This window comes from Stomoxys calcitrans, chromosome 3, assembly GCF_963082655.1.
Source record: "Stomoxys calcitrans chromosome 3, idStoCalc2.1, whole genome shotgun sequence".
NCBI classification, from domain to species: Eukaryota; Metazoa; Arthropoda; class Insecta; order Diptera; family Muscidae; genus Stomoxys; species Stomoxys calcitrans.
This window is the reverse complement of record NC_081554.1, coordinates 65707814-65719825: the sequence shown is the minus strand read 5'-3', so window position 1 is coordinate 65719825 and position 12012 is coordinate 65707814. Positions and strand designations below refer to the sequence as shown.

The following is a 12012-nucleotide window of genomic DNA, read 5'->3' as shown; positions in this document are numbered from 1 at the left end:
GCTTTTTCAAAATATTAATAATCCGGTAAATGTCGTCATAAATTTTCCAGAAGATGACTTTATGTCGCAAAAAAAAAAAATATCCAGAGCTTAGAATGTGAGAACATGAAATAAATTATGAAAGAATGAATGGCGGTCAAGGCCAAAGGTGGCTGTTCATAGCATAAAATACAGGCAACCAAATGGAAAAAAAGGGGAAAGTGAAATGATCAGCTTACCACAAGAACCTACTTAAATACTTTTTTTACACAATGAAAACATTCAACATGCATTAACAAAAACAAATGTAAAACATGGGTTCTTGGAAAAGAAATTTTCCTAACGAATCCCCTTATGGTAGATGGGAGCAGAATACAAAATAAAAAAAAAACATAAATTGTAATGATAGACAAATACCTCTGTTATGACTTCCAGTGTCCGCGGCAAGTTTGACCCAAATCGGTCTATATACTTATATAGGCCCCTTAAATACGACTTCTCCGATATGACTACTTGAGACCATAGCAGACAATTCCCGAAGTGATTGTTGTAAATTAATTCAAACACGAACTGAGTTAATAAAGCCAAATTTTTAGCAGAATCCATGGTTGTGGCTACACAAGACTCGGTCCGTCTAACTTATGCTACTTGTTGAGCAGAGATAAGTAGAATTCAGGTTCGGTTACACGTTTTTATACCATACACCACTACTTTGGTACGGGGTATTATAACTCAGTGTACTTGTTTGTAACACCCAAAAGGAAGAGATATAGACCTATTGATAAGCATACCGATCGACTCTGAATCTGTGTATGTGTGTCTGATTCGAATTATCTGTGTCCGTCTGTTTGTCTGTCCATGTCATTTTTTGTACAAACTACAGGTCGCAATTTTCATCCGATCGTCTTCAAATTTGGTAAGGGGATATTTTTCCACCTAGAGACAAAACCTATTGAAATTGGCAAAAATCGGTTCAGATTTGGATATAGCTCCCATATATACGTTTGCCGATTTGCAGTAATACTGTTATAAAAGTAAGGCAGTAAGGATTTGTTTATGACTCTCGACATTACAGGTAAATTTCATAGAAATCGGTTTAGATTTGGATATAGCTTCGTCCGATTTGTAGTAATAATGCAATAAAAATAATTAACCGATTCTCTTAAAATTTGGTAGGAAGGATTTTCTCTTAACTCTTGACGTTACAGGTGAATTTCATAGAAATTGGTTCAGATTTAGATATAGCACCCATACATATATATATCGCCCGATTCTTACTCCTAGAGCCACTGCAAGCGCATTTATTGACCAATCTTCCCCACATTTTATACAACGCTTTCCTCGACGACTTTTACAATATTCATAAAATGTTGACGAAATCGGTTCAGATTTAGATATAGCTCCCATGTATATGTTCGTCCGATTTTGAGAAATATTGCAATAAAGTGCACATTTGTTAACCGATTCTCTCAAAATTTGGCAGGAAAGATTTTCTTATGACTTTTAATATAACAGGTGAATTTCATAGAAATTGCTTTAGGTTTAGATAGCTGTCATTTATTCACCAATCTTGCCAAAATTGCGCACAACGCTTTGCTCGATGACTACCACAATTAATCCAATGGCAGCCGGTTGTACGCACCGGATTGACCCGATGGAATCCTCATCGGCAAGGTCTGCCGCCTCAGTGTACGTGTTCGTCTTTTTTTCGTCATGGGAGAGACACATCCCGGGCACATCCTGGAGTGCCTTCTCCGCACGCTCCTGGTCCGTCCCTGGATTGGTTCTGTTCGGTTTGCCAGAACCGCATCCATCATCGGTCGTTGTAGGTGAGATGTAACCGGTGCATGGAGTGGGTACATTTCCGATCTTGCTCTGGCCTCACTTCACTACGGGAGTATAGTCATACTGATTATGTCGCAATGTGCTGTGCGAACATAGCCAGCAGTCGATCACAAGCATCGTCATCGTTGCCTTCTGCGTCCTCGTCGTCAGACTATGTGACTTCTCCTGTACGCAACGGCAGCATCCTAGCCCAAATATTGCCAGGCTAGTGTCGGGAAGTGTATCATTTTTACAGTTAAACTGCAACGGACTCCGTGGCAAGATCGAAGAGATTGTGGACTTCATGAGTCGGAAGAGCATATTGGTCGCAGCGAACCAGGAGACAAAGCTGACCAACATATTTATTGACGCGCATTTATTGACCAATCTTGCCAAAATTGTGCACAATGCATTCCTCGGTCACTACCACAATATCTAAGAAGTTTGGTCAAAATCGATTTAGATGTATCTCCTTCGTCGGATTACTAGACCGGGCAATCCCATGACAGTCGGTTGTGCCGGACTGACCCGATGAAGTCTTTCATCGGCAAGGTCTGGCGCTTCAGTGTACAACACGCTGGTACAACAACTACTAGTGCGCGAGTCGTGGGTTTGATTCCCACTACAGGCCTGTATTGTCGCTTCTGTGGTATCACAATGGACTAAAATTGTCAAAATGAGTCTGTTTGGAAACTGCCACTCTAACCTAACTTTTTGTATTTGTTTTCCTATGGCTTACAAAACCAGATATAAGTAGATATTGCTGGTGATACAACAAGTACTTATTGCGGGCTGTCAAAGAATAGGGCGGATGACATGGAACTAGAGTGGAACTAAAGTTGCTTACAATATAAGTGAGCTTCTGTTCATTTTACCTATGCCCTTGGGCATACGAAATTAAGTGCGAATATGTGTTGGTGCCCATCTACTATGTACACAACAATTTTATTTGTTTTACCACTACCCTACAAAAATTTTTCATGATTTTGGAAGAACGCTCTTCCCCGCTATGAATAAAACAAGTTTCTTGAATATTTTTACGTAATTATTCTTCCGTATGAATCCCGGAACACTCTTCTACGATATCATTGGTCAATCCATTGCGTGTGTGGTGACCACCAGAAATAACCTATTACGAATGCTAACTGGGGAGGGATTTCAACCCGTCTGCTACGCAGACGATGCTATAATACTTCTTAGGGGTAAGGATCCGAAACAGGCTATGCAGAAGGGCCAAAATGGTCTTGCATATAGCATATGGCATATGACTGGGCTAGACCAGAGGTCTCAAGATTGAATTATGCCCGTTCACTAGGAAGACGATGGTGGGCCAATTTAACGCACCACGTTTCCTCAATAAGACGATTTCAATATCTGACAAGATCTAATACTTAGGTGTGATCTTGGACAGGAAACTAAATTGGAGGTGTCACATTCAGGAGAGTACTGAGAAGGCGGACAGATTTGGGCACTATGTAGTTGCGCCGTAGCTCGAAATGGGGCCTGAATCTGAGGATAGTCCCCTGGCTCTACAGGAGCGTGATTAGACCAATACTTACCTACGCCTCAGTTGCTTGGTGGACTGCTATGGAGAAAAACTGCAACATTAGGACCGTACAACAGGTTCAGAGAACATGTTGTCTTGGCATAGGCGGAAACTACTCTAGATACTCGACCCATTGGCATACAGATTAAGTGTGAGGCAGCCACTGTGGCTATGAGACTTAAGGCGATGGGAAAATGGATTGATGATGGGAGCAGCTCATATCATCGCGGTATAATCGAGGCGACGATAGGAAACCTGGAAGGAAGGGAAGAGGTTTCCGTTCGAATACTTGAGACGACACTTGAGGTCGAGTGCGAGGCACTAATGCCAGCGGCACAGTCTTGGACTGACGGAACCCTACTATTGCCATCTGGAAGATCATATTACACGGATGGATCAAAGCTAGAGGACAGAGTGGTCCTAGGGGTTTGCATTGAGAACCCAGGGACTGAGATCTGTTTTAGACTGCCTGACCATAATACGGTCCTGCAGGTGGAGATCCGTGCGATCACGGATTGCGTGAGGTGTTGTGGTGCTTTACGGACAGTAAAATTGTCATGAGGGCAATAACAACCAGGACGGTAAGTTCACGAACAGTCATGCAGTGTAAGAAGGAGATTAACGCCTTCTCTGAGGATGGAAAAATCCGCATCATTTGGGTGCCGGGACATAACGGAGTAAGGGGGAATGGCAGAATGGTAGATTATTTTTCGGTGAAGGCCAGAAGACTGCCTTCAATAAACTTGGTTAACCCGATTTCTTTTGGGTCGACGCAGTCCGAGTTAAGGGCGTGGGCGACGAATGCGAATGCAACCCTGTGGAACAGCGAAACGGTCGGTAGGACAGCGAAAATCCTATGGGGTAATCCAGATCGTGAGAAGACGAGACTATTACCACAAAACCAGACATGAACCAACATAGGGGCGTGGCATGGAAGACAATTAAAGATTTTGTAAGTAGCACGAAATTCCTAACTTAGATTTTCTTTTTCGAGGTTACCTTTTTTTAGTATTTAAACCGCACAACAAGCCGAATACTGGCTTAGTTGTATATCCATAGTCGCATGGATTGAAATCCGCACCCTCTTTTCAACCTAACCTAACTTAGTTTTCTTCAGGATTAGTTTAAAGAAATCAAATCCGGTAATGATTGGCTCTTCTCAGGCCTCAAGAAGTCATATTAAGGGAGCGACGTTTGCAAGGTGGTGGAGACCATCGTAATGCAGAGGTTAGCATGTACGCCCATGACGCTGAACGCCTGGGTTCGAATCCTGGCGGGACCATCATAAAATTTTCAGCGGCGGTTATCCCCTCCTAATGCTGGCGACATTTGTGAGGTACTATGCCACATAAAAACTTCTTCTCAAAAGAGGTGTTGCACTGCGGCGCTCCTTTTGGACTCGGCTGTAAAAAGAAGGCCCCTTATCATTGAGCTCTGTGCTCATTGATATGTGAGAAGTTTGCCCCTGTTCCAAAATTAGAAAAATTAGCAAAAAACAAGTAAAAGCGTGCTGAGTTCGGCCGGGCCGAATCTTGTATACCCTCCACCATGGATCGCATTTGTCGAGCTCTTTCCACGGTATCTTTTTTGAGGCAAACAAAGGACAAAAGAATATTGAATATTGAAGACCATAGTAGAAGTTATTGTGTAAAATTTCAGCCAAATCTTATAAGAATTGCGCACTTAAGGGGCTGAAGAAGTAAAATAGGGAGATCGGTTTATAGGGGAGCTGTATTAGGCTATAAACCGATGCACGCCATATTCGACATGTATGTTAAATGCCATGGGAGAAGCCGTTGTATAAAATATCAGCCGAATCGGATAATAAACTGCGCCTTTTAGAGGTTCAAGAAGTCAAGATCCCATATCGATTTATATGGCAAGTCATCAGGTTATGGACCGATTTGAACCATTCTTAATACAGTTGTTGGAAGTCATAACAAAACAAGTCATGCAAAATTTCAGCCAAATCGAATAGTAATTGCTCTCTGTAGAGGTTCAAGAAGTCAAAACCTCAGATCGGTTTATATGACAGCTATATCAGGTTATGCATCGATTTCAACTATTCTTAGCACAGTTGTTGAAAGTCATAAAAAACACCTCATGCAAAATTTCATCCAAATCGGATAATAATTGCGTCGGTTTATATGGCAGCTATGTCAGGTTATGGACCGATTTGAATTATTCTTAACACATTTTGAATTATTCTTAACAAAAGAAGTCGTGCAAAATTGCAGCCAAATCGGATAGGAAGTGCGCACTCTGGATGCTCAAGAAGTCAAGACCCCAGATACGTTTATATGACAGCTATATCAGGTTGAAAGTCATAATAAAACACCTCATGCAAAATTGCAGCCAAATCGGTTAAGAATTGTGCCCTCTAGCGGCTCAAGAAGTCAAGATCCCAGATCGGTTTATATGGCAGCTATATCAAAACGTTAACCGATATAGCCCATTTACAATCCCAACCGACCTACACTAATAAGAAGTATTTGTGCAAAATTTCAAGCGGCTAGCTTTACTCCTTCGAAAGTTTGCGTGCTTTCGACAGACAGACGGACGGACATGGCTAGTTCGACTTAAAATGTCATGACGATCAAGAATATATGGGAGAATATGGGGTCTTAGACAAATATTTGAAGGAATTACAAACAGAATGACGAAATTGGTATACCCCCATCCTATGGTGGAGGGTTAAAAAAATGCGTTTACATGGTGGTGGAGGGCACTACCACGGATAAAAATGTTGGGATGTGTTTAAATGGAGCTATATATATATTTATGGAGCTTTGTAGGTGAGATTTGTTGTGGGTGTTGTAAAGAAAAAATGTATTCAACATACCAAATATCAACCAAATCAAGGTGCCAAATCAAGATCAAGGTGTCAATTATCCTATTTAATTTAATTGTTTTATTGGTTCAATAACCAAGTCAAACAAGGTCAAATGTAGTTGCAAAAAAATACCAATAATTCATACTTCTCCATATATATCAACGTTTCGTAAAAAAAGAAGCTTCTTGAGGCTCTACACATCAAATCGAAGGACCAATTTAAGTGAAAGCTATATCAAAATATATAGAGATATGGCAAATGGGCACATTTGTAATTTTTTTGGGGAGATAAACACGCGACCATATCTGAATCATCCTAGAATTTTACCGTAATTAAATATTATTGTACTTAAAGGAGTTTAAAGGGTGATTTTTAGCTATTATCCTTCTGGCAACACTGGTTTAAACAGCTCACGCACTTTTGGTGTTTTGTTTCACTATCAAACATCTTCACTTTGGTCTATAATTTAACCATGAATTGTCTTACAGACGAACAACGCTTGGAAATTATCGGATTTTATTATTAAAAATCCTCCTATATTAAGAAAATTCATCGGGCGCTTCCTCCATTCGGCGACGAAGCTCATTTTTGGCTCAATGGCTACGTAAATAAGCAGAATTGCCGATTTTTGACTGATGATCAGTCAGAAGCATAGCAACCAATGCATCCAGAAAAAGTCACAGTTTGTTGCGGTTTATGGGCTGGTGGCATCATTGGACCGTAGTTCTTTAAAGATGATGCGAATCGTAATGCAATTGTGAAAGGTGAGCGCTACCATGAGATGATATCCAACTTTTTTTGCCCAAAAAATGCAAAAGCTTGACTTGCATAAGATGTGATTTCAACAAAACGGCGCCATATACCACACAGAATGCGTAGCATTGGACTTATTAAGAGGCGAATTCAGTTAACATTTTATTTCACGTTCGGGACCGGTCAATTGGCCACATAGAACGTGCGATTCAACGCCTTAGAATATTTTCTTTTTTTTTTTGAGCTTTGTTAAAGCTCATGTCTATATAGACGAGTCCGCTTCAATTGACGCATTGAAAGACAATATTGGGGCATTTATTCGTGAGATACCGGTGGAAATGTTAGAAAGAGTATGTCAAAATTGGACTAAACGAAAAGACCATTTGAGGTGCAGTCACCGTCAACATTTGCATGAAATTATCTTCAAACATTAAATAATATGGACCGTACTATCGATTCAAATAAAAATTGCATGCATTTTTCTGAATATTATATTTATTTACCTTTTCTCTTGAAAATTTTAAAAAATCACCCTCTATAAACATTTTGATAAGTTGCGAACAAAATTTTCAATTATTATACCCCCCTCCTATGGCAGTGTATATAACAATTTTTTGAAACATCTGTGTATATTGGGTTGCCCAAAAAGTAATTGCGGATTTTTCATATAGTCGGCGTTGACAAATTTTTTCACAGTTTGTGACTCTGTAATTGCATTCTTTCTTCTGTCAGTTATCAGCTGTTACTTTTAGCTTGCTTTAGAAAAAAAGTGTAAAAAAAGTATATTTGATTAAAGTTCATTCTAAGTTTTATTAAAAATGCATTTACTTTCTTTTAAAAATCCGCAATTACTTTTTGGGCAACCCAATATAACGCAATACCTTTTTATAGGAAATATTGTAACATCTATCAAATGGATCTTAAGCATATTTTTATCACTACATTTCTATCTTTCATATTTTCGTCTAAATATTAAAAAGTTACATTTCCTTTATGCCTCTTTAACTTCAAATATTAAAAAGTAACATTTCCTGTATGTCTTTTTATGTTATTTTAGCCATTAAATGAAGACGTAAAGGTATAAAATAAAGCTACTACATCAACAACACAAACATCGAAGGCTATTTTATAATTTTGTATGAAGATATAAACATCTATCGTCAACGCGGTAGAAGGCTCTTTAGATGGGGGGGTTACCCATCTTACATCTAACAATTGAGAGAAGCCAATAAAACACGCCATTTAACGTTAAAGTCGGTAAAGACTGTAATATAAGTGCGAAAAAAACAACAACGAAAAAAATATGAAAAAGTTGAGGACTACAACAAAAGAGCCAGAAGGACGACCCCTAACATCACATCAAAGTGCACAACCATAAAAAAGTAAAGCTGCAGCAATAATTTTTATCAGCAGTCAAACACAAACAGGAAGTAAGTCAGAACAGGACAACGGAAACCCCACATCAGCGAAGAAAACCTAAGACGCACACACAAAACCAAAGGCTACACGAAGCCACGAAGCAAATAACCCTAAGCTTATTGACCCATACAAAAAGAAGGAAGAATATTTAAGGTGGCAATAAAGCAAAATCCCTTTGAACGGACCAGCAAAGCATTTTTCAATTTTTTTTTTTTTTAATTCATGCTTGGGCATAGTAGGTGTTTAACAGAGTTTTGTTTGCTAGTTATACACCAAGCCAAGAAATAGAAATCCCAAAGTCATCATCTAGCATAAAAACAGCAGTCGTGGATACCCACGGTGATTTAATAGAGCCACCAGCGTCCGTGCCAAAGTGCCCCAATACCACTCCGCCCTATCAGAGGCTCACCAAGGCTCTGCAATGCGATCCAAGATGCGGACACGAGGTAAGCTGGCTTACAAATCATATTAAAAAAGAACCATTTGTTGGAAAAAATATTCTTTTTGAAGTATTTTCTAAAAAATCCATTTTGTGAGCTAAAAACTGTCCAAACTGTAGGTCCTTACACGTGTCAATATTGTATGATTTTTTTTAACTTTCCAAATGACAGATCTCATTTATTCACTTATAGTTTTCTTTTGTAACAATAGAAACACCTTAACCAAAAATGATACACCCAACTTCAGTGTATGGCTTTCTCATGAATATTCATCACATATAACAGACTAAAAATAAGCATATCCATTTCCATATCCATATCCATGTCACTGTCAATTTCAATTACATGAGCTAACTGAACTAAGAATACCTGACACATGCATAGGGAATGCAACCTCATATTTTGCTTTCGCCAGAACTCGCCCACATTTATCATTACGGCCTTACATATCATTATTCAAAATACATGCATGGATACCTTCCATCCATTCAAGTACACATATCGTAAGTCATTGTTGTTGTGTACTTTCTTGTTATACCTAAAACTATTAAATATGGTAAGGAGAACAAATACATAGGCATTTAGTTTGGCAGGACAAAAAATTCTATAGTTAAATCATGAGAACCATGAAAATTCATGAAAATAATGATATGTTGGGTACCTTTGGATACCTTAGATTCTGCAAAATTTGCTTAGTTTATATTTGGTTTTCTTTCGAGAAAAGTTTATTGGCTATTGGATGAAGTTTAAAAGGCCAAATCAGGGATCTATTTTATATAGAGACTACATCTCTGGAATGGGATAATTGTAAACACTACACAGAACAGGCTTTTGAGCTCCGATGTGTGGGGTGTTCATCGCTATCATAGGAAGCTTAACTTAGATGCTTTACTTTTCTTTAACTGGCCATTTGTCCCATTAGCCGAACTAAGAATAGAGTTGCAAACGCCTCGATCTTCCTAGCGTACAACAGTTTTGTTGGCCTAGCCAACAAAACTGTTGTATTTTAAAACTTTTAGCTGTACTAACATCACACAGTGGGATAGAATTAAAACAAACTATTAGCAAGTAAAAGCGTGCTAGGTTCGGCCGGGCCTAATCTTGGGAACCCACCACCTGCCAAAATATGGGAGCAATATCTGGTTATAGACCGATTTGGACCGTACTTCGCACAGTTGTTGAGAGTCATAACAGATCACTATATGCATAACTTCAGCCAAATCGGATCAAAATCGCGACTTGTAAGGACTCAAGAAGTCAAATCGTGGGATCAGTTTATATGGGAGCTATTGGGTTGCCCAAAAAGTAATTGCGGATTTTTTAAAAGAAAGTAAATGCATTTTTAATAAAACTTAGAATGAACTTTAATCAAATATACTTTTTTTATACTTTTTTTCTAAAGCAAACTAAAAGTAACAGCTGATAACTGACAGAAGAAAGAATGCAATTACAGAGTCACAAGCTGTGAAAAAATTTGTCAACGTCGACTATATGAAAAATCCGCAATTACATTTTTGGCAAACTAATTTGTGAAAATTTGCTCGATTTTCGATTTCTGGCCGAGGAGACCAAATTATTTTCGATTAAGAACGCATAACGAATGCATAAAAATCCATCTCAGGTTGAAATTCGACAAAAAATTTTGATGTAAAAATTTGGAAAATTTCATAGGGGGTTACCCTATGAAAAAAGTTGAAAATCACCGACTTGCCACTTATTGCCGAAAAAAGGCTGCAATATGTTTGACTAGCAAAACGAGTGACACCAATATGAAAAGCGATTTCCTTCACAAATCCATTGATGTAACCCATTTTGAGAAATTCGAAAAATTGAAGAAGTTACAGCAACTTGAAGTTCATTTAGGTTAGGAAGGGAAAAATTTGAAATTTTGAAATTCGACAAAAAATCTCGATGTAAATGAGATTTGAAAATCATCGACTTGCCACTTATTGCCGAAGAAAGGCTACAGTATGTTGGATGTTGGCTCAGTTGTTGGATGCGACAACGGAACATTATGTGCAAAATGTCAGCCCAATCCGATGAAAATTGAGGCTTCCAGGGTCTAAAGAAGTCAAGTGGGGAGATCGATTTAAGTGGAAGCTATATCAGGTAATACACATATGTGGACCGTCATAACAGAAAACTATGTGCAAAATTTCAGCCAAATCGAATGAAAATTGAGGCTTCCAGGGCTCAAGAAGTCACATCGGGTGATCGATTTAAATGGGAGCTTTATCAGATTCTTGACCGATTTGAACCGTACTTGGCACAGTTTTTGGAAGTCGTAACAGAATACTATGTGCAAAATTTCAGCCAAATCGGACTTGCGACTTCCAGGGGCTTCATAATTCAAATCGGGAGATCGGTTTATATGGGAGCTATATCCAAATCAGAACCGATATGGCCCATTTGTAATGGCCCACACCAATAGTAAGTATCTGTGCAAAATTCCAAGCGGCTACCTTTTCGCGTTCGCCCGCTATCATGATTTCGACAGACGGACAGACGGACATGGCTAATTCGACTCAGTATGTCTAGACGAGCAAGAAAATACATACTTTATTGGGTCCTAGATCAATATTTGGAGGTGTTTCAAACGGAATGACTAGATTAGTATACCCACATCCTAGGGTGGTGGATATACAAAATATATCATTTGCACTCAACGAAATTGGTTATTCAAAATAGCAAAAGTGTTTGCTAAAACAACAGTTTTTGTCCGCTGAAAATGGGAAAGCAGGCTGTTTCAGCAACCAAAGGTCTGCAGTTTTAGCAAACATTTTCGTCTGCTATTTCAACTAACAAAATCTGCTGTTTCAACTACCAAATCTGATATAATATGAAGATGTATTAATTATAACATTAAGTAATAAAGTAAATTGCTCTTCCATTTTATTTTATATAGTTTTTTATTTTATTTTATTTTGTTTTATTTCATTATATTTTATTTTATTTTTTTATTTCATTATATTTTATTTTATTTTTTAATTAATTTTATTTTATTTTTTTAATTAATTTTATTTTATTTTTTTTTTATTTTATTTTATTTTATTTAATTTTATTTTATTTTATTTTATTTTATTTTATTTTATTTTATTTTATTTTATTTTATTTTATTTTATTTTATTTTATTTTATTTTATTTTATTTTATTTTATTTTATTTTATTTTATTTTATTTTATTTTATTTTATTTTATTTTATTTTATTTAATTTTATT

At 37.7% G+C, this 12012-nt stretch overlaps 2 protein-coding genes across 2 annotated transcripts in view; both read left to right on the top strand.

Moving 5' to 3' along the window:
• Positions 1–1901: 1901 nt before the first annotated feature.
• LOC131996046 (uncharacterized) overlaps positions 1902–12012 on the top strand; it is a 15189-nt gene continuing 5078 nt past the window's right edge. The window contains exons 1-2 of the mRNA XM_059365472.1: positions 1902–1991; positions 8594–8800. Coding sequence (XP_059221455.1) covers positions 1902–1991; positions 8594–8800 — 297 coding nt within the window. The remainder of the gene's footprint in view (positions 1992–8593; positions 8801–12012) is intronic.
• Positions 8611–12012, top strand: part of LOC106081550 (serine/threonine-protein kinase MARK1) — a 25700-nt gene continuing 22298 nt past the window's right edge. Inside the window, exon 1 of the mRNA XM_013243572.2 lies at positions 8611–8800. The gene's annotated coding sequence lies outside the window, so the exon portion shown is untranslated. The remainder of the gene's footprint in view (positions 8801–12012) is intronic.